This window comes from Pleurotus ostreatus, assembly GCF_014466165.1.
Source record: "Pleurotus ostreatus strain PC9 chromosome Unknown scaffold_10, whole genome shotgun sequence".
In the NCBI taxonomy this organism is placed as follows: domain Eukaryota; kingdom Fungi; phylum Basidiomycota; class Agaricomycetes; order Agaricales; family Pleurotaceae; genus Pleurotus; species Pleurotus ostreatus.
The window spans coordinates 1,012,221-1,035,969 of NW_023503165.1; the positions used below are offsets into that span (position 1 = coordinate 1,012,221).

At 53.1% G+C, this 23,749-nt stretch overlaps 10 protein-coding genes across 10 annotated transcripts; 6 read left to right on the forward strand and 4 right to left on the reverse strand.

Moving 5' to 3' along the window:
• Window positions 1-17: 17 nt before the first annotated feature.
• Window positions 18-4,206, reverse strand: DNA2 (Tripartite DNA replication factor; the record flags this gene model as incomplete). Its single annotated transcript, XM_036771745.1, has 10 exons — window positions 18-509; window positions 562-859; window positions 907-1,202; window positions 1,258-1,396; window positions 1,451-1,572; window positions 1,623-2,576; window positions 2,629-3,617; window positions 3,669-3,753; window positions 3,805-3,867; window positions 3,925-4,206. The coding sequence occupies 10 exons, from the start codon at window positions 4,204-4,206 to the stop codon at window positions 18-20; spliced, it is 3,720 nt and encodes a 1,239-aa protein (XP_036626366.1).
• A 222-nt stretch (window positions 4,207-4,428) lies between these two features.
• PC9H_002104 (uncharacterized protein) lies at window positions 4,429-5,168 on the reverse strand (the record flags this gene model as incomplete). The annotated part of the gene is made up of 4 exons (XM_036771746.1): window positions 4,429-4,495; window positions 4,546-4,691; window positions 4,748-4,926; window positions 4,982-5,168. 4 exons carry the CDS (start codon window positions 5,166-5,168, stop codon window positions 4,429-4,431), a joined length of 579 nt encoding a protein of 192 aa, XP_036626367.1.
• A 744-nt stretch (window positions 5,169-5,912) lies between these two features.
• PC9H_002105 (uncharacterized protein) lies at window positions 5,913-7,001 on the reverse strand (the record flags this gene model as incomplete). Its single annotated transcript, XM_036771747.1, has 3 exons — window positions 5,913-6,173; window positions 6,232-6,467; window positions 6,521-7,001. 3 exons carry the CDS (start codon window positions 6,999-7,001, stop codon window positions 5,913-5,915), a joined length of 978 nt encoding a protein of 325 aa, XP_036626368.1.
• Window positions 7,002-8,242: 1,241 nt separating this feature from the next.
• Window positions 8,243-9,456, forward strand: PC9H_002106 (uncharacterized protein; the record flags this gene model as incomplete). Its single annotated transcript, XM_036771748.1, has 3 exons — window positions 8,243-8,711; window positions 8,763-8,998; window positions 9,049-9,456. 3 exons carry the CDS (start codon window positions 8,243-8,245, stop codon window positions 9,454-9,456), a joined length of 1,113 nt encoding a protein of 370 aa, XP_036626369.1.
• A 513-nt stretch (window positions 9,457-9,969) lies between these two features.
• Window positions 9,970-11,746, reverse strand: PC9H_002107 (uncharacterized protein; the record flags this gene model as incomplete). The annotated part of the gene is made up of 7 exons (XM_036771749.1): window positions 9,970-10,064; window positions 10,126-10,346; window positions 10,392-10,467; window positions 10,529-10,606; window positions 10,780-10,968; window positions 11,144-11,291; window positions 11,594-11,746. The coding sequence occupies 7 exons, from the start codon at window positions 11,744-11,746 to the stop codon at window positions 9,970-9,972; spliced, it is 960 nt and encodes a 319-aa protein (XP_036626370.1).
• A 596-nt stretch (window positions 11,747-12,342) lies between these two features.
• Window positions 12,343-13,449, forward strand: PC9H_002108 (uncharacterized protein; the record flags this gene model as incomplete). The annotated part of the gene is made up of 4 exons (XM_036771750.1): window positions 12,343-12,482; window positions 12,539-12,627; window positions 12,688-12,910; window positions 12,963-13,449. The coding sequence occupies 4 exons, from the start codon at window positions 12,343-12,345 to the stop codon at window positions 13,447-13,449; spliced, it is 939 nt and encodes a 312-aa protein (XP_036626371.1).
• Window positions 13,450-13,659: 210 nt separating this feature from the next.
• PC9H_002109 (uncharacterized protein) lies at window positions 13,660-15,404 on the forward strand (the record flags this gene model as incomplete). Its single annotated transcript, XM_036771751.1, has 2 exons — window positions 13,660-13,690; window positions 13,741-15,404. The coding sequence occupies 2 exons, from the start codon at window positions 13,660-13,662 to the stop codon at window positions 15,402-15,404; spliced, it is 1,695 nt and encodes a 564-aa protein (XP_036626372.1).
• Window positions 15,405-16,008: 604 nt separating this feature from the next.
• Window positions 16,009-16,411, forward strand: PC9H_002110 (uncharacterized protein; the record flags this gene model as incomplete). The annotated part of the gene is made up of 2 exons (XM_036771752.1): window positions 16,009-16,247; window positions 16,309-16,411. The coding sequence occupies 2 exons, from the start codon at window positions 16,009-16,011 to the stop codon at window positions 16,409-16,411; spliced, it is 342 nt and encodes a 113-aa protein (XP_036626373.1).
• A 334-nt stretch (window positions 16,412-16,745) lies between these two features.
• Window positions 16,746-18,542, forward strand: PC9H_002111 (uncharacterized protein; the record flags this gene model as incomplete). Its single annotated transcript, XM_036771753.1, has 5 exons — window positions 16,746-16,764; window positions 16,832-16,927; window positions 17,091-17,753; window positions 17,804-17,852; window positions 17,939-18,542. The coding sequence occupies 5 exons, from the start codon at window positions 16,746-16,748 to the stop codon at window positions 18,540-18,542; spliced, it is 1,431 nt and encodes a 476-aa protein (XP_036626374.1).
• Window positions 18,543-20,584: 2,042 nt separating this feature from the next.
• Window positions 20,585-22,746, forward strand: PC9H_002112 (uncharacterized protein; the record flags this gene model as incomplete). Its single annotated transcript, XM_036771754.1, has 11 exons — window positions 20,585-20,646; window positions 20,844-21,540; window positions 21,591-21,645; window positions 21,702-21,783; window positions 21,859-21,907; window positions 21,980-22,036; window positions 22,090-22,135; window positions 22,193-22,201; window positions 22,265-22,284; window positions 22,342-22,372; window positions 22,526-22,746. The coding sequence occupies 11 exons, from the start codon at window positions 20,585-20,587 to the stop codon at window positions 22,744-22,746; spliced, it is 1,329 nt and encodes a 442-aa protein (XP_036626375.1).
• Window positions 22,747-23,749: the final 1,003 nt, after the last annotated feature.

A 23,749-nucleotide genomic window follows, 5' to 3' on the forward strand; every position in this document is an offset into this window, starting at 1 on the left:
ATACAATATATGAGTTGCTACTTCACGTCGTTCACAAGGTCTTGAAGGATGTGTCGACCTCTTAGAAAACCGCCGCGAGAGCCGCGGGCATTTCCTCGCTGACTTAAGGGCGCCGTAGGGGAAGGTATAGGGGAAGGTTTCGCTCTCTTCGCTGGTCGTCCATCTTCTCCTACGCGGGTGATTGGCGATGGAGTGGTCGGAGTGGATGGGTAATTTTCCTTCGCCCCAACAGTAGTGATGCACAGCTCCTCCGAGGGACGTTTCAAAGTGGATTCTGGTGTGTCCCCTTCTGACTTGACTCCTTCTCCAGGCGGCTGAAGCTGGAGATGCATCTTATCGGCGCCCGGGGGCAACTCCAACATCCATCGATGAAGATCCATAAGCTTGAAGAACTCTTCAAGGAGAGGCGTTGATTCTAGCGTCTTGCGTGAACCAAAGAGGACGAGTTTGGCTTTTGCGCGGGTGAAGGATACGTTCATTCGTCGCCAGTCTTTCACCAAGTCACCGATCTAGAGGCAACGATGTGAGTCGCTTTAGGATACATGAAGGAGCAGGACTGACCTGGCCTGCCTCGTTGGACCTAACCAGGGAAATAATGATACACTCCTTATCCCTACCCTGACTCTTGTCCGCTGTCAAAATTTCAATTCCTTTCCTCTTTGCCAACAAATGTGACAGGAGCTTGATTTGTTGCCGATACAATGAAATGACGCCGATTTGTTCTTCTTGGATCCCGGAATATAGGAGAGCCTCAGTCAGTTGGAAGACCAAAGACGCTTCGGTTTCGTTTTGAACGAGATCGCCCTGTTTCGAATCGCGAGCAGGGAGAAGGTCGGTGTCAACAAATATAGCCTTGCAACTAGACGGTAGTCAGCAGAGTTCATTCTTACTTAGATGTGTGCGTACCTTTCAGAGAGAAGTCTATCTAACCAACAACTCTGGCCTCCTTGTCTGCACGGCGATTTCCCGTTATGTATGGACCGTAGATACCCGGGCTTCGGCAGCTTCAAGCTTCTGCTCTCAACTTCGCTGGAGCCGCACATCAAACGATTATTATAAATGAGTTCGTTAGAGAGTGTCATGATTTCTTTGTTCATGCGGTATTGATAGACCAGGTCAATCGCTGCATGCGGGTGTGTTTCCGACAAACGACGGAATAAGGAAATGTCCAAGCCGCCTTTCCGCGCATGGGGGTTTCGTACCTTCCAGTCAACGCATGGTTAGTTTAATTGCTATAACAGTGACGGGAGGCTGTACCATAGGAGGGAGTTGGAAGTGGTCCCCGACTAAGATGAATTTGTCTGCGTATCGAAGGGGACCAATGCACGTTGGTAGGGTGGCCTGAGAGGCTTCATCGACTATACAGTAGTCGAATGTTCTCCGAGAAAATAAGGGGCTAACGAATCATTCATCACGGTCATGCAATGTAGAACGGAGGCGACACCCTTACTTGTCTAGAGATAAACACGTTGTTGCCACGATAGGCGGCGTCAGGATCAGTTCTTCAATCTGCTCGACGGATGTCGCCTTCTTCTGAGAAGAGATAGTGAACTTGCGTATGTCGGGGTGGACCTGTGATGCATGTCGATATCAATACTCGGGTGCATTATCCCAGTACTTACCTTATCGATGTTTCCGATTCGAAGGATGCGAAGCTTTTCGTCTTCTTTCAGCTTTAGAAGAATACTATCCACGGCGGAATGAGTGTACGATGCCAATAATACGGTCTTTCCCATCGCTACTAGTAGCTTGGTGATTGTCGCAATAACAGACGTCTTCCCCGTCCCAGGCATGCCCAGTATCAACGCATAGTCGCGTGCCGTCAGAGCTTTGATAATAGCTTCTTGTTGACTAGAATTGAGTCCAGTGGTGTATTGGTCAAGAATCCGTCGTACTTCGGCCAAGGCTGCGGGGGAATCGTCGAACTCGGGTCGTTTAAGATCAACGACGAGCTCCAATCGCCTCGTATCTCCATCGGCATAGAATAATTGAGCAAGGTTACCGCGAATGCGGCTCATCCCAGCGAACAGCTCGTCTTTGTCGATACGGAATACGACTTCCTCGACCTTAATCCCCGTACGTCGCTGTATCAAAGCACGCAGGATATCGTCATCAAGGTTGTGATCGATGCCTACGGTGACACTACGTTGCGTAAGGTCGATGATGAAACCCTGAGCGTAGGCTAGTAGATGGGGCTCTACGGAAACTGAGATAGCGTCCCCGATGCCCAAATGTCCGTTCAAGAGTGAATTGACAGTGCCCGAAGGGGTTGGGGACCGCAAGAATTTGTACGTGAATCGATGAATCTTGCCCGAAAGAGAATTGGATGCTTCGAGGTTGGGAGGAGAGAAAGAACGGTCCACAAGCATCGAGCCGAAGCAACGTCCCTTCTTTTCGCGCTCTATGGCTCCCATAGTCCAGAGTTCCTTCTTGAAGCGCACGAGATCCTGCTCCTCCAATGAAATAAGGGCCTCCCACTTGCGGAAGAATGCACTCTGTTCATCGGTGAGATGGCTGGTGTGCACAGCGTAAGTGTCCGCAATGGGGGAAGACATGTCGTCCACACGTTCCACTGCCTATACAAAGTCTCAGATGTGAAATTGAATGTCGAAACGGCACCCGTCATACCTTGCGATAAAGCATGCATGCATTGACAACATTACAACGTTTACAGATCCGCTCGTCGTCGATTGTCGAAGGTAGGTGAGCCGTCGGGGGCCTTCCGCCTTCCTTACCAAGTCCCAGTTCCATGTCCCGCGATCGAGCGACCATATGGGCAGCTATCTCATTCCTGATGATCATCAACGCCCGTATCTCGTTTCGACCGACGGGGACTGACACGACTTCTTCGCTCTGCGTGTAATAAAGCAAGCCGGACGGGCATTCCACCCCGTACCTCTCACCAATAAGCAGAGCGTAGAGCATAGTCTGTGCCCGGTGTTCCATGCCAGCAACCGTCTTCCCAGTTTTGATTTCGAAAGGTAGAGTTTGGCTGTTGACCACAGGAGGGCGAATTGGCGATACGCTCTCCGAGATAATTGCTTCCACAACAGCGTCAATCTTGCCTTTCAACCCATACTCCGGAGACCATATATCCTCTTCACTGCCGTAGAACTCGGACAGCGCAAGGAGAGCCGTTTGAGACCGAGTGGCGCGTGTATTCGTGAGGACAGCGGAAGACTTGGGTGTAGAAGATATGTAGTTCTGCGCGAATGCATGGAGCCCTTTTGCCCGGGCATGAATCTCACGTTTAGCTTGCTCAGCACCAATTTCTAGCCTCACCAGGTCGAGTAGGCCATTCGAGACTACTTCATCAATGCATCGTGCCACGTGCGCGTCGCCCCACTGCCCACTCGCAAGGCACGATTGAACGACAACGTGCAGCATGTTTCCCCAGATAAGAGCAGGCGTTACGTCTCCGTTGGGGTTCCGGACTAGGTGCGAAAGTAACGGTTTTCGACGGCATTGGAGCGCGGATGAGAGTGCCGTTGGGGTCAACAAAATGTCGGGGTGATGAACAAGGAGATTGGAGCGCGAGGTGATGTCGATGGATAGAGTGGTGGATGACGTGGATTCAGGAATGGTTTCCCAGCTGCCGACAATGCTGACGATATCACCTGAAACGATGCGTTATTTGCATATTCGAGGCTGGACGCGCCTGCACGAACCTTTCTGGATATCGAGGTATGTCCAATCGTCGCGAAGGACAACGATGCGTCGTTCTTTATTACTTTCGAGTTTAACGATGAGTTCCTGTTGCTAGACCGTCAACCTCCGTTCGAGGACAACTGGCTTCAATCGAACCTTTTGCAAACCAGAAACAGACGCTGCCTCTACAATGCACCGCGCAAATTCTGGTCTTACCAGCTGCAAGTTGGTAAGTTCCGTCCTCTAATTGAAAGTAAGGTAAATGTAAATACTGACGGTGACAGCGGAATCCACTTTCTGCTTCACTGGTTTCTTAATCGGGGACTTCTGCGGAGAAAGCAAGTCATCCTCCCAGTTCCAATCCCCTGCGCCTTGCGTCAACTCTTCCAGAGTTAGATCCCGCGCGTCAACAGATGTGGATTTGGCCTTGGGTTTGGGAGTCGTCGGCGCGGCCTTGACTGGAGACGAGATGGGCGAGGAGGGAGCCGCGTCCCAGAATGAGTTATCCATTTCGTTGAGGAGCTCCTTGATAAATAGGGCATCTTCGGTGGAGGTCATGGTGGTGAGAACGAAGCAGTGGTGCGGACGCGACGGCCAACAGCGACGCGATCACATGATGCAAGTCACGATTATGGCACATAATTTGGAGATTGAATTGATGGATTCCGAATGTCAAGACTGTATTCGGCTTATACAAGTCATTACCCAGAACATTCAAACGGGTGTATTTACAAGGTCAACAAAAACTCAAGATAATATAGAACCGTTTATTGACTATCCTCATGAGTGCCCAAGCAGCGAAGCTACTCGGATTAATCCAACACTAATCAGGAGAGCCGGTTCGACCCTACATGGGTCGTGAGTTCCGGGGATCATGACAGCGAAACCCCAACTCACAAGCTCGCCAGAAGGACCAAGATACCGCCAACAATCCCTTCTACGCCTAAGAGAAATTTCTCCACCGCAAGATCAAAGACCCGGATGAGCGTCGGACGGAGGACTCTACTCCCAATTGGGGCCTTCTTCAAGGTCTTGGCAGTGTCCTGGGAACGATTTTGGTTATTCATCGACATCGTAGCATAAGTGGTTCGCGGCTCACAGTAATAATTGACGCGATGAGAGCAGCGAGTTCCGCCTTTGTGGGCTCTGACTGTGGTGTGCTGATTTTACCCTTGAGTTCGGTGAGCGACGCGGTGGCGGTCTCGAATGCGCCGACTAGTTGCGAAAATAGCGGCTCAAAATCGTCGACGTTTCCGTTGCCGCTGTCAATTAAATCATCTACAGAATCAATCAGGTCAATTGCATGAACCCCATACCCAAGGAGTCGACCCACCAATTTGGGGAAGGATGTGATCACTCGCAGCCTTCAGGGTGGTAAGCACCTGGGCCGCTGCAACATCTGTGCCAACGTCACCCCCAGCACGCTTGACCGCAACAGTTTCAGCGACGGGCTTGGCTACGGACACGAAGCTAAAGCTGAGACCGAGGATAAAGAGAGGGAGGACACGAGAGAAGATCATTGCGGTTGAGTAGGTCGGTAAGGGGATTGAGGTAGGGATTGAGTCCCCCTGCCTTGCACATTTATACGTTTGGGGTATACAGCGATTCACCAGTTCATCGTGAGCAACTTGCTCAATCAGCCTCGGTCAAGCGGCGTCGGCCGCGGGGTGCGGAAGGACTTCAAGAAGAGAATGTTGAGTTCCATTATCATGGGAAGGAGAAGCTCGAAACTACTCCAAGTGAGTTCGATAGTACGCATCTAGTTATCAGCATGACCACCCCCACAAGGCGAGAGCTTCGCTTCCTTTGGAATATGGCCGTGAGCCATCATAAATAAGTACTCCTAGACACGCGGCAACTCGTCAGTTATAGCAGCAATGTGACCCAAACCGACAAGTCGAAGGTTCGCATGATTCCCTAGTACTTATCTAACTGTGGACCTCTTCTCGACTGACGCAGACCTTATTGTAATCCAATATATTATTATCCAACCAGGGAAGTTGATAAACTAAAGACAAAGTGAGATGAAGCACAAATACAATTGTGGATGCCAATGACAAATCTACGAGCTACAGGCTAATGAATGTGAATTGCGATAATAACTTAATGATGAACGAAATGAGCGTGAAGTGATCGTGATGGATCGTTGAAGGAGCGTGCCTTTGCGCGGTCGGGTGCAATGCGGAATGAGCAAGGGAGCAGGAGGTATCCGGAGGTTATAGGTTTCGCGGGGAGAGGAGGGCGTAGATGGAGACGTGATTCGATTACCATGTAGGGGAGGAAGTCTTAACATGCCTCATGACGCGACTGATATGTCTAGGCCGGGTGGTGTCTCGCTTCTTGTGGCACGCACCCTTTGAGGAGGAGGTAGAAGACGACTCAGAAGTGGAATTCGCTGCACCAGATGGGGAGGCGGCGGCGGCGGCGGCAGGTGAAGCAGTAGAGTTCGAGTTCGATGAGGAAGACGCTACGAGGGCGGCAACACGAGGACCTGGGAAAGGGTAATCCGCGTTCGGGTTAAAAGCCTAGGATACACATTGTTAAGTAAAGTGTTGTTGGGATAGAGAGTGATGGATAACTTACATCCGGGAAGAAGATGCCCTTGTCGTTATCCTTGTAGGCTCCCGGGAAGCTGACCAACTCGTTTCCGCTCGCTTGGCCATTTCCGTTACCAGTGACGGTGATCTGGGTGCAGGATGGGTAGAATTCTGCGCCTCCAAGGGAGGTGCCGAGATGGAGAGCAATGATCTCATGGCGGAGAAGGTAGTTCCCGGCGGCAAGGTTGGATGGAATGGGGACAGTAGCTGGGGCGCCGTTCACTGTTAAGTCTCTGTCAGTACAAGCAGCCAGCACCCGCAATTAATGGACATACTGAGGTCCTGTTGGACCCATTCCTTGTTGCCGGAAGTCTTCCTTCCAATTTGGTGAATCTTGAACCACTTCGCCTGAGTAGCATCGAATTTCTGGCAGCTTCCATCCTCAGTCTCGCACTTGGCCAGGTACGTCAACATCGGACCGGTATTGTGAGGCCAGTTCCCCGAATCCCCTCCAGCCCAATCAATATCAACGTTGTCGCCGGCCTTCACATTGATCGATTTGTCTGCGAAGAGCTTCTTGGGATCTGCGGTGGCGCCGCAGCCCAAGTTCTTGTTGTTTGCACCTTTGAGGGGAGAGACGTCGTTGATTTGGCGAGTAGCGGCAGCGAAAGGCTTCGCGTTCGGGGTGTTCTGGGGGAATGGGGTATTGTTGACAGTTACGGTGCGGACGAAACCATGAGCGGACGTTTGCGTAGGGAGTAGTAGAAGCAAAAGGGACAAGGTGATGGTGAGCGGGGCTGAGAGACGAGAGAACATCTTGGAGGGCTGTGTGGATGATTGTTGATTTGATGATAGGAAGGGTGGAATATCGCACAGCGATGGTATGAAAAGTTGGAAGTGGAAATTCGGAAAAGCCTCAGGCCTCTAAGTTGTCCAACTGCTCGTCGAGTGAGGGATAGCTAGGTAAAGGATAAAGTTGTCAGTGCTGGGCAAGCCTCGCATTTATATACATACCCAACGCTTCGGTGGGCTGGCCACTGCGACATGGCCACAATGGCCTTTTAATTGTTGGACCATTGTGTGACTACGGAGGAGCTGGCATACAGCAGAGTAGTTCTTTGTTTGTTTCTTTGTGCATGGCTGTCTTGCCGCCATTGTCACCGCCGCACGCGGACAATGAGGAGACAATAGAGGTTCAGAATCGGAGTTCGTATGTTTCCCATTTTAGAAGGACCCTGAGAACGGATCCAAATACTGATAGCGTCGGGATGTTGTGGCACCTGAAGCCTATCATTGATCAGGATGCCACTACGCCGAACCCGAGACTTCACTACCGCTTAATACTTTCAGGAAGTTCCTCAAACAGCGAAAGCGACTTAAGATGCCGGTTAAACGTTAAGGACGTGTCCATCGAAATGTGCCAAATCACCGGAGACAAACTGGGATGGTGAAGAAAGAAAGTCAGTTGTTAATTCGTTGTCTTGAACCGCATACCTGTCGCCGACGTTGAATCTGCTATTCAATCGCAGGCACAAAGTCCTCAGTAAATCATAACGATTGAAATATTCACCGCAAACGCACCCCACCGTAGGGGGTTAACTGTTTGTTTCAGGGATGGTTGACCGTGTGGTGTACAAATAAACAGTAGAGGCGCTCGACGACGATCCGAACAGCGGCGCCGACTGTTCTCCTCAGCTCACCGTTCACCGCTCCCTGGCCATCAGTCCACTCGCCGCCCTTCCCGCCTCGCTAGAGCTCCCCAGGGACCTCGGGCGACCTGAGATATACCATCGATCACGGTCGATAAATAAGGTTGTTTGCGAGCCTCGAGGACAATGCCTGGCCGAGAAAAAATTACCATGTACTCCGTGTACAAATAGAAAAGGGTTACATGCCTGAAGGAGGTTCGCCCCCTCCCCGTTGTTCTCTCGTCTTTGTCGTCGTGTAGGTGGTGAGGCAACACCTATATATGTGCGTCCTCCCACTGTTTGATCTGTTTGTATCTTTTTTCAAGTACTCATCGCTGGACGATATAGATATTTAGCTGCGCGCCTGCAATGATAGCAACAACATCCCTTCTATCCCTAGTCATCCTCCTCATCTCCACTCCTACCTCCGTCTCCGCACATGGCGTCGTAGCCATCGTCTCCGTCGACGGAAAGGCTTACAAGCAAAACCTTCCCGGCACACCATCTCCCTTCGCCTCTGCAACGCGCCTCATTACAACAGTCGAACCAGTCAAAGGCGCTGCCAACGCCGACACCCTATGCGGCCCCACCGGCAACCACAACACGCAATTCGCTGCGCAGACACTCCAAGTCAATCCCGGCGCGAAGATGGAGTTCGACTGGAGGGGAGGTGATATGAGTTTCTGGCCGCATAACACGGGACCTATGTTGACGTACATGGCGAGTTGCGGCGACGAGGGGTGCGAGAACTTCGATGCCACACAGGCGCGGTGGTTCAAGATCCAACAAGTCGCGAGGAAGCAAAGTGGTGATCGGGCGTGGGCCCAGGTGGATCTCAGTATGTTCCCTTCCTCTCCTCATCGGAGCTGTGTACTCACCCCGCCTCCAGTGTCCGGCGCCACGGCAGCAGTGACAATCCCCAAGAACATAGCCCCGGGGAACTACCTCATCCGCCACGAGATCATCGCTCTCCATCTGGCAACCCAGCGCGGTGGGGCTGAATTCTACCCATCCTGTACGCAGATCAGAATCACCGGCAACGGTAGTGGGAAGCCGACGAACAGTGAGATGGTCAAGTTCCCGGGCGCGTACAGCGACGATGATCCAGGTATCTTCTTTCCTGGCGTAAGTCTTATATTGAAATATATGTGCGCCATGGCTGAATATATGCGCAGACCTTTGACCCGGACGCTCGATACGTGTATCCCGGGCCTCAGATTGCGGCGTTCGTCACTTCGCCGGGGTCCTCGAACAACGCGGACAACGATTCCCCTGTCTCGACGTCTGCTTCCTCCACCGCCTCCAACCCCAACGCCTCCCCGTCCTCCACCCCTTCAACATCGTCCGGTACCTCCACCAATTCTGATTCGTCGTCTTCAGGATACCACAGCCAATGCCACCTCAAGCGACGCGCTCCCTCACAAAACGACTCAGCTACTAGGCTATCGGCTCGATCGTCACCGCCGGACAACTCGGCACCGATGCGAATCAGCCGTATAATGGTGCAGCATCTGCGCAACCTGGGATTGGGGGTTGGCGTGAACTTCAACGCGAACGGGCGGAACACGAAACGACGACATTAGGCTACTGTGGGTTCATTGCGGAAGATTCGGTTCATTCCGTATATTTATGAAGTGGTGGTGGTTGGGAGAGGGAACGGCGGAAGTAAATGGTGCCCACGTGACACGCGACTCGTCACGAAATTCGAACGCGCTGTGTGTGTACGGGCTCGAACACGCGTTAGGCATCGAACCGGGCATGCGCACGTCGCATAGCCGATCCATTAATCTCTGCTCTGCGGCACATGCTATATCTCCGGCATATCGACCCCACCTTGCACCAACACACAGAAGTCAGTTCGCAGTCGCTCCCTACTATCTAATCTTCGCCTCTAGTTACTGGTCATGGAGTTATTGGGGTTGAAGTTGTTGCGGTAAAGTAGGTATCTATTCAGCGTCGCTACACGGTATGGTATGTACGATAACTTGCAGACAGAGGATGGTCCACATGTATTTGTGATTGTACGACACGTACCGAAAGCCTGAAAATGAAATGAAGTAACAAGCTGGCATGCAGCTCGTGCATGAAGTATGTCCCTAGTGCATGTTAGCAATTAATTCACCGTTCGTTCGTGTGCGCAGCCGGTCGCCAGGACCGGTTTTGATATTCGCATCTGGGTGAGCGAGAGACACTGGTGAGCGTGGATAGTTAATGCTAGCTGGCTTTGCAGAGAGCCTGTACACATCGCCTACAGGCCACATCGTTAGACTCATCCGGTGCGTAGATGTCGTTATCGAGTCCATCATCGTAACACATCATCTCTATCCCCGAGTACACCTCTGCACCCTCCCAATCAATCGTCGCTGAATCTTCACCTTCCAAGTCCCTAATCGCGCTCTCCGGAATGCAGCAGAGCATGATTGTCGCTTTGGTGAGTGGTATCTCCAAGTGTTTGCGGTGTTCGAGGAGATTCCTAAGAGCGAAGAATGAGTCGAACAGATGATCACCTTTTGTATACCGACACTTTGATATCGTGATCGTTTGCAGTAGAGGAAGGGGAGGGGCCCTGACATGTTCGCGAGACCCGGAGCAGGCTTGTCATGTTAGCGTCGTAAACGGTGAGGTGCTTGACTTCCTTGCGGACGCTGAATAGACTTACCCATCCTTTTAACCCTGCTAACGTCGACGTAGGGGCGGTCTGTAGCGCCAAGACCGAGAAGAATCCCGAGTATGCTGCGGTGTAGTCGCGACGTCGTAATAGCACGGCGAAAGAGAGCTCCCCGGGGCCCGTATGTCCCCCGCTGCTGAAGACACTGAAACGAAATGATGGATGGATGGAAGGCACTTAATTTGACTTGGTCGATGGTGATTGCCCCTGACCCAGAAAATCACATAACCCGACAAACTCGACAAGTCCGGTTCTCTAACAGGTCGGATGAAGTAAAAGAATGAAAGGTTGGCCAAGATGGCGCGGGTTTCGAGATCATCAGCTTCGATGGATAGACGCAATAGGTTAAGGAGTTTGGCACGTATCCTTGGGAGTTCAGGTGTTTCGTCCTTGACAAGACAAGCAACATTGATTTCTTCGGGGAGCGCTGAATGAAAGTAAAGTTGAAGGTCGGAGAGCGAAGATGCCCGGGACGAAGACTCTCAAGGTAGTTAAGTGAGGTAATGATGGGAGCTCGGGGGGAAGGACGATGTTGCGGAGATGTAGGGCCCGAAGAGAGGGCATTTCCCGTAGTAACGATACGAAAGCTAGGATATTGATACTTCGATGAAAGCGCTCTAGCTGGGACGCCGGAACAGACGCGTTCAAGAGTAGAAGCTTGAAGACATCTTGGCCCGTCCGTGCCTCGACATGGAGTGTTTGTATACGCTCTACCGCACACACGACTTTCTTGGCCACAATCTCCCCTCTCTGAGAGTATGAAACGCGGTCCCCTGCTCACTTGCAGAGGTCCAGACTTGGATCTTTCGAGCAGCATCAGAGCGCGTCTTGGTAGAGAAATGACAATCGAACTCCACAAAAGAACCGACGCGTGTGCAATCTCGCGCCAGCGACGGCATCCTACGGCGACAGCGAGCCAGTGTTTTTCTTCTGAAAAGGGCAGGATGGCGATGTGAGGTTTCCTGGCTGTACTAGAAGAAAAATCGATGCCAAGGTTTCCAGAGGGAATTTCGAGATGGTGCTGTGTGCATTGCGTCGGGTCGAATGGCTACCTCGTGAGCAGCAATTTCTTCGTCAATAACACGGTGAGCCTCAGCATCCTGGTCGACCGCTGAGCGCTGAGCGTGTAGACCTAAGATTATATCGACGATGATAGATGAGAGAGCAATGTCAGTGATACTGTACGGATAGTCGGATTTCAACATGGTGGTAAGTTGCAGATCGATGTCACGAGGGCCCCTCAGTGAGTATGAATCTCACCGAACACCAAACTTACGTAGAAACTCTTCACGTTGTTGGAGGACATCAAGTCGCGCAGATTCTATGTGCGGTCTGCTACTACGTACGCACAGGGGGTGCAATGGCACATGGGGCTAGGCGTCTCTGAGGTTTATGGAACGAAGGCTGGGATGCCATCACACTCATTGGTGAGCACGGACTCAGATTTACAGGTTCTGGCTTTCGAGCCGTCGCTCATCTTCTCTCTTGCGAACCGTGATTTCTGGCTCAGTCTCCATTGGCGGTCTCAACGAGGGACTCAAGAAGGCTCTCGCCATCGACCTCTCCGTTTGAGGCTTCCGATGTCAATCGCGCGCTCGCAAACCTCTCAGTAAAGACGAGTTCAGAATGGACGACCTCTTGACTGGTCATCGGACGTATTATAAAGTATTCCTCTCCTTGCGTCCCTTATCACCTTTGTGGTCTACTGCGGTACGAGGACTTGTACATTGTGGTATAGGCCGCACGTGTGCCTTTCTTCACTTACCACTCCCCCCCCCCCCCCCCCCGATTCGCTCGCCAAATGGCCACTCATGTCTTGCGCCGACACTGGCTGTCGCTCTCCTGCTTTCTAGGTGTTATCTGCGCAACTGTCGCAAAGGGAGACCCATTCGTCAGTGTGGAGGCGGTTGACGTACTTCCTGGTGGCCTCCCCAAGACAGGGTGCGTGGGCGACAGCCTTGTGTACTTCGTACTAATTACAGGCTCCATTCTGGTAGGTACTGGCACAAAGAGTACAATGATAGATGCGGCGCAGACCTGTTCGAAGCGCATGGTGCGAATGCTGGGATGTCCTTCACCTTTATTGGTAAGTGCCAGACATGCTCGCAGCGATTATGATTATGATTACCTATCGGTGCATTCATAGGATCTGGTTTTGTCGCTCGCCTTCTCTCCTGCGAGACGTGCTCTCCAGTTGAGATCCACATCGATGACTCCAAGGAACCTATCACTGTCGACCTCTCCGAGCGTGGCTTCAGATGCCCTACAGGCAGCCCTGTGTTCACCAAGACGGACCTCGTACACGGTATGCACACTATACGAATTCAGCGCCTAGAGGAAGGAAAGCCAATGAAAGTCATGAAGTTTGAGTACGTCTTTGTTCCTCGTTCCGTCCACAGAACTCAACGAGTGGTTCACTAGGTACCTGACTCATGCACCACCTACTCCGAGCTCCGGGGAAAGCGACGAATCTTCATCTCCGCCTCCTTTACCTGAGTCTCCTCAAATAGCATTCTCCGCCGCTGCCGACACCGCTGGGAAAGCTGCGTCATCGATCGCTACTTCGGCCATGAAATCGGCAGCAAGAGTCGTAGCCAAACAAGCAGCGGGGATAGCGATGAGCTACGCCGTGATGACTGGTGCCAAACTCGTAGCCAAAGCGGCGATGGGGTATGTCGCTGGGGAAACGATGGGGGATATTGTTGCGGATGGGCTGACAGGTGCGATGAGTGACGGGGGTGAAGGCTTCAGTGTTGCAGGCGACGGGGGCGGATGGTTTGATACTGCAGGAGTCGATGGGAGCGTGGACACGGGTGGCCTTGTTGACGGAGATATGCCTGTGGATGGGGGCGATGTTTCTGATGCGCTGGTCGATATACTCAGTGGGATTGCAGCCACATTGTTCTAGTCCAATTTCTCTCTGTCTATCGTCGGCTAGCCATGTACAATATGTATCAATATATTTTGTTCTGCCTTCCGCGGGCCCTTCTCTCCAACAAATCCTGCCAAGATTCGAAGAAAGGGGCTCCGTAACTTGGACGTAATGGCGGTCCGAGGGCTTATCCTCATCTTGTCGAGCTTCACTCAACATCGATCGACACTCCAGCATACTCTGATAATGTTCTGTACAGCAGCTCTTGCTATCGAGTGTTAGCTCATTTTATATCTAGGTCCATTCGCGCCATTGACGTGGCCACAGCCCGTGGTACCACTGAAATTGCAAGGAGGACTGTTCTCGACGAAGCCTCAATTCCTGTTTCCAAACCCTATAACCGGACTTCGACACTCCCACCGGAAATCCTGTCGCAGATATTTCTTGCTGCGAAGGACGGGAGGCTCCCTGCTGGTACGCCCAAGGAAGCAGGCTGGTTGAACGTTGCTGGCGTATGTCAGGAATGGCGCAAAATCGCGCTCGCTTCCCCTCGAATGTGGTCTTCCATCGACCTCTCGAAGCCCGATTGCGCCCTAGAACTCTTCAGGCGATCCAAGGCCGCGCCTCTGCGGATATACTGCAGCACGAGTCCCCTGGACATCGCCACAGCCGATAGAGATATGATCAAGTCCGTTATGGCGGAAATAAGCCGTGTAAAAGAAATTGATATCTGTGCAACCATGCAGCACGAGATTGTCTGGTTCCTGGGGTTCAACCTGGGTGCAAGCGCTCCGTTGCTGGAACACCTTCGCCTGATCGTTTCGGATCAGGGACTACCATCCGCTACTGCTCCATTCCCTCTCGTTGCCATGCGCCGCCAAATGCCTTCCCTTCGTCGCCTCACTCTCCAAAAAATCAATATTTCTGAGCTCCCACCGCTGCCTCATCTAACGCACTTGGCCATCTCGCTCGATGATTGGTCCACAATGCGACCAATGTCTTTGCTTTCTTCCCTCCGCCATTCTCCCAAACTAGAAGAACTCGACATCACTGGCTTGGTGCGGGACAAACCTGGAGCCTCCCCGCCTCGCGTTAAGCTTCCGAATCTCACGCGTATATCCATCACGTCCTTTGATCTTGAATCCTCTGCTATCTTTGACAGCCTTGAGTATCCGCCCAGCTCGTCCGTGGCATTCACCAACGAAAACTGTCTTTCAGGAGCACCAGATCTTTCCAGCCTAGTCCGACTTTGTGGACGGCTCCTTGAAGAAGGCGCTCCTGCCGCGCAAACGATCTCCTTTATATCGTCTCGACTGGTTGTTTCGTGCCAGGGACCTCCAATCTCCGACAGGCTTTCCATCACTCTCGACATGGGGTATGGTAACCAGAGTGCCGCCTTCATTCCTCTCTCCTCGGCCCTGCCACTTGAATCCGTCCTTGACTTGGAGATAGGCCAGTTCTCCGAGTCCGACGTCACAGACGCGCAGTGGATAACGATTTTCCAACGCTGCAAGGCATTGGAAAGACTGCGCCTCCGAGACCAGGCCCCCCTCTCCCTATTTGAGGGCTTCGTCAAGGCGCCCCAGTCTGGGTTGCCTCACCCTGCACCAAAGCTGCAATCCATCGATCTAGTGGAGTGCACCATCATTGAGCAAGAATTCCGCGATTTTTATCCCGACGAGTCGTACCCATTCAACATATTTGAGAGGTTTCTCGGGCTGCGAAAGCACTCCAATTTGCCGGTCAGGGACGTGTATATCGAGAATTGTGAGATCACCAAAGACGCTGTTGCGAGGCTCGAGCGGTCACGGTATACAAACATAATCTGGGATGGTGTGGACCCAGATGATATGGGAGAAGACTCGGAAGACTTAGATGATGATGATGAGGAGGAGGAGGAGGAGGAGGAGGAGGAGGAGGAGGAGGAGGAGGAGGAAGAAGAAGAAGAAGAGGAAGAGGATTACGATCAGGATGGATCCGACGATGACTAGTGCATTTGACACACCAATTTTGTGGATCCAATTTGCGAGTAGTGTTGAAAACGCCCAATGAATCAAACATCAACGTGATGATAATGTAAATACTCTTCATCTCACACTCCCTACCATTAATATTACACGCCAGCCTGACAGTTTCCAGACGATCGGTATGGAGTCTGGATGGCCCACATCGTTTCATCAGCGCCCAAGTCAACAGTTTCAATGTTCGTTCGTCTGACATCAATTCCGGTTCCATGAGTGAGAAAGTGATACCTGTAGGCGCTGCAACATTCAAAAGCGGTTGCTTGCCGACACACATGCGGACGACTGCCTTTCGCCTCCCTCTCGCTCCCCGGGCACCACTGTACAGAGTACAGACACCAACTGCTAGGCTGGTCCTACCACGTTGAAATCTCCTGTGCGTGCGCAGTGCATGATGCGCCTTATGTAAAACTCCACAAACCGGTGGAGGCTGACTTGATCCTTACTACTTGCCTTTGCGGTACAGTACTCACCGCTAGCCCACCCACGATTCGCCCAAACGCACCCACCAGTGTATCCCACTATCGCACCAGCGCACCAGCGCACTAGAAGTTCGCACCTTTCGACCGCGATCATGATGTACACCCGCCTTCACATCCTTCTCCTCCTCGGCCTCGCCGCATTCGCATTCGCATTCGCCTGCGCAGCGCCCTTGCCCGCTCCCCGCATCCCAGGTGTCACGCTCCGCGCCATACACCCTTCGCAGCCGCTGCGCACGCGGTTCCGCGACACCGAACGCCGCAGCTGGCACAACCTGGCGTCGAAGTTCCCTGGGTTTGATTGGGCGATGGGCAGGAGAAAGAGGGCACCGCGGTAGGCCATACATTGCACTTGGCCTCGGACATTCGACGTGCTGACAGAAGTTCACGTTCAGAGCCGAATTGGATGTATTTCTCATGAGGTCGTTAGAGGATTCCGCCATCGCCTCCGTAGACCAGCGGGAACCCCGGCGCCCTCGGGTCGCCTTGCATCCGTAGACTCAGAGTCGTTCGAGTTTCTGCTTCAGATCTTCAGATGTGTATCCTCTATGCGCGCTCACCAAGAGCAAGTGTTGTATAAATAACGTGACTCCCCGTCGTTGCTCTCCCTCAGACTGCAACTTGAATAGTCGGAAACTCGTAAAGGGTGTACCGTATTGCGTTACCTCGACGCGGCCTGCGCGCTTCCGAGCATCAGGTGGGTCAAGGATGATATATACTCGAAGATGGTTTCATTGCATTGTTCTTGTATTGTGGGAAGATCGTCTTCCTACCAGCGGCACCCACATCCACAGGTTGCACTCAGTACTACCTAGCGATCTCCAACACGGCCATGGCCTCAATCGCAAAAGGTACGTCCATCAGTCCACCAATGGCTGGATCGATGACCTCGCTGGCCGGCTAACACGATCGATGCAGGGAAAGCCCGCGAAGGATCGGAGGAGGCCACAATGCGCCAGATGGAGGAGCTCAACCGTCGCCTCCTCGACGAGTTCAAAGCCGAAGACGCGACCGGTGAGCTCCACTTCCCTCTCCCAACAATCCCCAAATACACCCCAGTATCAGTATCAGTATAACACACATAAACTCCCATAAACTCGCATCATGAATCTTTGATAATGATTCGACAATGATATGATAATATGATAATACTATGGACTCAACTCCGTGTCGTCAGCGCAATCGCGGGGGTATACTGTGACCTCGACGATCGACCTGCGCACGATGCCGGTGGACGCCGCGCCCCCGGCCGCGCGGGTGGCGAACATATTCACGACGCAGCCGCAGGACGGGGCCCTCACAGAGAACGTCGAGTGCATCCTGCACAGCGCCGCAGCGAAGCAGGAGCTCATCGAGTACCCCAACTTCCCGCGGCCCACCCCCCGCTCGCACACGAACCCAGTGATCCCTGTGCTCCTCGCCTCTCTCAGCGACGACGACGACGGCGACGGCGAGGGGGAGGGGCAGGGGCAGGGGCAGGGCGCGGAGGTGAAGGCGCCCTACCGCATCGCCGAAGTCCCGTCCAAGGGCCTGGGCATGCTCGCGACGCGCGCCATCCCCCAGGGCGCCTTCATCACGGCCGAGCGCCCGCTGCTGCTCGGGCCGCAGGCGCAGCACCTCGACGGCCACAACATGCAGTTCTCCGCCACCGCCACCGCGCGCCAGCGGCAGCGCGCCGCCTTCACCGAGGCGGAGAAGAACCTGCGCATCGCGTTCGCGCGCATGGCGCCCGCGAACCAGACGGCGTACACGGCGCTGCACAACGCGCACCAGAGCGACGGGAGCGGGCCCATCACGGGTGTTATGCGCACGAATGCGTACGAGGTGTGTCGTCTCGAAGGTGCGTGCTGCGTGTTTGTGTGAGGGTGGGTGTGCTGATTGGGGGGATAGGCAGGACGTATGCGGGCGTCTTCAAGGACTTGTCCAGGGTCAACCACAGGTAGACCACCAAACCTCCGTCGTCTCATACCAATACCGCGACTGACCGCTCCCGCCTTTTCGCTCTCCCCTTCTCTGTCTTTGCAGCTGCAGCCCGAACACCACCTCATATTTCGATCGCGCCTCGCTCTCCATGCTCCTCTTCGCCGTGCGCGACATCCCCCCCGGCGCCGAGATCACCTCGACCTACTGCGGGCTCCTGCAGCCGCGCGCCGCACGCGCCAGGGCGCTCAAGCCATACGGCATCCGCTGCGCCTGCGCCGCCTGCACCGACCCCGACCCCGCCGCCTCCGACGCGAACCGCCTGCGCATCAGCCGCGTGGCGGACGCCGTGCCCGCGATCGTCCGGTGGGCCGGCAGCCCCGCGCTGCCCGACGGCCTCCTCCTGCGCCCGGCGCTCGCGCTGCTGCAGGTCATCGAGGCGGAGGGCCTCGAGGGGTCCCTGGCGTACGTGCGGGTGCTGTACCACGTGGTGCTGATACTGCAGGTGCTGGCGGTGAGGGGGGTGAGGGGCGCGGATACGGACGGGCTGCTGGTGTATGCGGCGAAGTGGGCAACGCTGCGTGGGTGTAGGGGCGAGGGAGAGCGCGTGGGCGAGGCGCAGTTCAGGGAGGAGAGGGAAAGGGTTATGGCTGCGGCGTTGGCGCGCTCTCGGTTGGCGCCAGAGGGAGGGCAGAGGGCTGTGGAATGAAACTTGGAAGTCAGTATTCAATGCTATTCCGCTGCGGACACAATAAAGTCGAATGAGATTGTTGCCTGTTTTGTATTATTACTACTACGTTACGTGCAATCTGATACCTTGTGCAGCCTATCCATTGCGTTGGAAGAGGAGCTGTATTGCAATCTACGCCGGTATGCGATATACAATGTCTGGTACATGACAAGGCGTGGATAGGGGATGAACGGAGAAGTGAAACGACGCGAACGGAGGAGAAAAACGACGAGATGGATTCATGTTGACTTTTGAGAACTTCCACCAGCTGGCGCGTCGATTCGTGCTAAACCGTTTACGCGTCTACGGCCGACTCTGAGATCTGGGGTCTGGGGCCTGAAGGAGGTGTATAAAGGAGGCGCAGTGTCCGCGCGTTGGAGGGCTGGGTTCAGCGGGCTGTGTATGTGAGTAGTCGAGTATTTGAGCTCGAGTAGCAGGGGGAGCGTGGGGGAGCACAGGAGGAGTACAAGCGGGGGAGAGGGGGAAAGAGGGGGAAAGAAGAGAGGACGTGGAGAAGAGGACGCGGAGAAGGGGGAAGAGGAAAGAGTAGGTTGGGCAACGACAACGAAGCGAGAGACTTACGAACTCTCAAATATCGACCCAGAGCGTTACCTAGTGGATCCGAAAGGTATGTCAGTTCGTTTCAAACCATAGAACCAAGCTGACCTACGATTGGACGATGACCGGCGACCGATGCCGAGGAAAGTTGGAACGCTGGCGGCACAACGTCGCCTCCCTTCCTTTCCCTCTTCCTCCCATTCTCCCCATCGCTCGTTCTCTCGTTCCGTCCGTCGGCGTGGCCATAGCCATCGTAGTCAACCTCGAGCTTCGCTTCGTCTCAGTCCCCGTCGTTGCGTCCCTCTTGATAGTCGTACCTGATTCTACTTCTACCTCCCAGTTCCCCTCGCCTTCGTCTTGGCCTTCGCACTCTTCGACAACGACGTATTCACCTATCCACGTTCTTCACAAGTGTTCGGGTTCGCTATGCCGAGGGTATCAAAGCCAGCAGCCTTCCATGATATACGATTGATCAGTCTTGTCATCACGGTGTCTCATGTTTCTCCAACGAGGCAAACAATGTTCCAATGTTCTCATGTTTTCGCGTGTCTTCTGTTGGTCTACGCTTGGCAATCTAAGCTCGATGCTATTTTTATACGCTTTGGCGCTTTATTATGCCCAGGTATCGTTGTCGAATGTCAGGTTCTGCAACGTACTCATCCGTCCGTACTTCGTCTAGCTCCGCGAAACCCCCGTGCACTGTTGGTACTTCAAAGTTCAGGCGATGCAAGTCAGTGTGCAGCCCGGTTGTTGGCAGAGAAATCGGGAGAAATCGCGAATCGCGCGCAGCAGCCTTCTTTGACCACGATGCATGATCCATGAGCGTTTGTCGTTCCATCCGTGTGTGGGTGAGATATACCAGGCTGTATCATCATGCTCTCGAAATGCGGAATCTACGAATGGTGAAAACTCTGTAGCTCGGAGGCTGATGGTGCCCCACCCGCCGAGACATGGCATCAACGAGAAGTGAGGAGTGCAGATCTTGGTGTTCCTATGACTTCCAACGTGAGCTGCCACGCTGTTCGGGGCTGATCCTTATATAAGCTATGGGACATCTCGCTGCCTTCGAAGTTCTGCACTGTTTTCCCCGCTCTTCCGACCTTACTGACCACTTGTACTCGCGCAGGGACTTGCAGATTGCCTTTGCAGAAACAATGAGGGACCGAGAGGGCACATTAACTAACATCGTACGTGCCTGCGGACTTTGCACCTCATTTGGGCACTCAGCCAACTGGTATCCGGCAGGAGGACGCGGATGTGCCAGGCCAACAAGCTCAAGGTTTCAAAGTCCCTGACCCGTGAGGACCCCTTCTCAGCTAGAAATAGTACGGGCTCACAGTCACCATATAACCAGGTTTGCACCGAGGGAGCAGCAGGCTGCCGCTTCCGTAGTCCATGCTTTTCTTGCTACGGCAGTCAGCCGATGTTGGCACATTCTGTTGTTCTATGGGGCCTGGGCGACCATGGTGACTCTTCTAGGCCACAATGGATACGACATAATCGTCCAGCCTACGCTCTTAACCGTGTAAGTACCTGCTTATAACCGATACTCTCGAATGGTTGAACAAAAGTGGTTAGAGTGGGAACGGTCCTGGGCTTCGTTATCTCATATCGGACAACTTCGTCCTTCGAACGGTACAATGAAGGCAGAAGACTTTGGTCACAGATTATAATAGCCAGTCGGTCGTTTGCGAGAGTGCTTTGGTTTCATGTTCCAGGTAGCTTCCACCCAATCGCCATTTGTCACAACACGCGCCGATACGAAATTAAAACAGATGCAGCACCCCCAACTCCTGGCGTCGAAATTTCAGCAGATGAAGAGAAAGCACGCTCAACGATCGAGAAAAAGACCGCGATAAACCTGGTAGAAGCGTTCGCTGTGGCGATCAAGCACTATCTCCGCAACGAAGATGGAATCTACTACAGGGACCTATACTACCTAGTGAAATTCCTGCCCGAATATGCACTGCCTGCTGGACGACCTTCGGAAACTGATCTGTCTTCGCCTCCGAAGTCTGACTTCTCCTCCAATGCTCGCGATGGCGGCACGCTCGAGGAAAAGTCAGTTGATCAATCACAGCACGTTCGCTATCGACAGCATGTTTCTACCGGAGGCTCGCTCCCGTTCCCAGCCACGACACCTTCGACTCGCCCTCCCGACCGCCGCAAAGATGGCGACCTCCCACTACCACCATTCCGCCGAACCAATACGACGAACACGATCATCTCCCAGAGCGATGAAATTTATTTGCTCCCCGGGAATCTCACTCCCTCTTACTACATTCTGACCATATTTCCGTTTTCTCTTCTCGACCGAGTTCTGAAGAAGAAGAAGAGCACAAAAACCAAAAAAAAGAGAGCAGAGCTACGTAACAAGGCCATTTCTCACAATATACCATTGGAGATATCGCTCTACCTCGTATGTTTTATGTCCACTTTGAGGAGTCACCTCTAAAGTGTAGCACACAGAGTTCTTACGTCGCGGCCTTGCAGCGTCGACACACGATCGACGTTCCTACCACGAGTGCGTGTCACCGTAGCTTGTTGGATACCATTCTTAGCACCTCCTGTTCTGTTTAGACTCTCTTCTCCTCTCTCTCGGTCAACTGGTCGATAGCTTAACTGGTTTGGAAAGGATTCTTACTACTCCCATCCCGTTCTCGTAAGGATCCCTCGCTTCTCGATTTCATCTTTCTGATCATCAACGGATCGTGGCTAACCCCCTTGCGTATGTTAGGTATTCCTTTCACCTCTGGGCGATTACGACTATCTTCTGTCTTCTCTTGGTTCGGCCTCTCCTTCCGTACTCGTTATCAGACGCTTGGGTTCTTATCTATGATCTATTTTTTCTCACATAGCCGTTTCAAATCTGGGCGCAGCTTCACTGGCTAACCATCCCCGGCACGGTCGTTACGGTAGGCCTGGGACAACTTTGATACGGGATGTTGGCGGCTGAGGGATCTAGCAGGCTTTCTTCTTCTTCGGATTCCTGGTCGCTGGCGAGGAAATTGAAAGTAAGCATCCCGAAAACACTCCGCCTGCGTACTGTCTAATGAACGATCGTCGCTGAGATCCCTTTGGTGAGCGTATTTGCATAATCTCTTATAACTGTAACCTTGCGCTCACAAAGTACGGCCTCTCAGGCTACGACAAAAATGACCTGGTATGCTTCCTGTGCACGTTTCTTTCACTTACCAGTAGCATTGACATTCACATACAGAACTTGGATCACTTCACACACAATATCATACGTATGTGCCCTGTTCTTTTGACACTTTTCATGGGCTGCTCTGATGTTAAATCCTCCTGGTTCCCACTGCGCTGGTGCCCCTGCGTTCCACGCTCATCGGTGTCATGTTGGCTAACGTCTTCGACTCCATATGCGCCGCTACTTTCTCCGGTAGGCAATGAGCTACGCGCAATCACCTCCACGCCCCCTCCGGACCCATCTACCTGGGCGTTTTCCCGGCAAAACGATCTGATATTTGCATCGCACGTAGACGAACAAGTGGCCCGCATCCCGCCGGAGGAGTGGGTCGCAAAGGGATATGGGAAGATGCAGGAAGCGTTGGCAGACATCCAGGGCAAGGGCTCTCCTTCGCCGAAGGATCCAGCCGATCCGTGATGGGATAGGGCACGGTGCAAGTGACATGGGTGGTGGTGGCGTAGCATGCAGGCGTGCATCGGGACGAACGCGCTGCGAGAGTTTACCCCCTCTCCCATGATTTGGTGATCATCTTCGTCAGATCGGACCGCATGTCGCCTTTTCTCGGTCTGATGTTCGAATCGCTGTGTTATCGCGCCCGTGCTTTGTCGGTTGTGTACGTGTAGATTGCGATGGCCTGTATCTACTATCAATACCGCATTTGCTGAACTTTGACGAAGTAGACGGCCTTGTTCGTATGCGGGAATATTGTCATTGTCTTTCAGCCCTGGAAGTATCTTTATCGATCCGTGATGTGGCGGCATGGCTCGGCGTTGTGGAAAAGTCTGAAATTTGAGTCGCACGGCATCTCCATTGAAGAGAAATAACAATCCATCTACCCCTCGGACCGTTACCCACATTGAACAACAGTCGCCTTACAGCAGTGGCTTAGATTTCCTCCTCGCTCTGCGGCGGTCCGAGTAATCCACACTTGACAGCTTGAGGGATTCCATGCATTCCGCATCTCACCATTCCGTGCTCGGCCCTTGGCTGAGAAGCCAAGGCCTCTATTGCTTTTGCCGCTCTGCTCCATGCCGTTTTAATAGATCACCTTCATGTTTGACTCCTCGTTGTGCCTGCAGCAGCAGCCAGTTCCCAGGAATATCAGCGGTTGATCGGTACAACCTCGCTCATATCACAAGCCGTCTAGCACAGTTTCTCTTTACTGCTACCGCTTGCTTGTGCTCACCAGCCAGTAGAAATGCGTAAGAACTTGGAAATGACAATGACCGGGAAACGCTACAAGCGGCCCGCGCGTAGCATGCGTTGTCTTGCTTTACGCCGAAATGAAATAAAGCCGAGTGGGTGAATGTCTATGTATATGCATTGAATTTGGCGCTAGGGTCTTACAGAACATGATCTTTACTGACCGACTCAGAGGGATTTATGCTGATTCGTGACCGGTAACCATGCGATTCAAGGT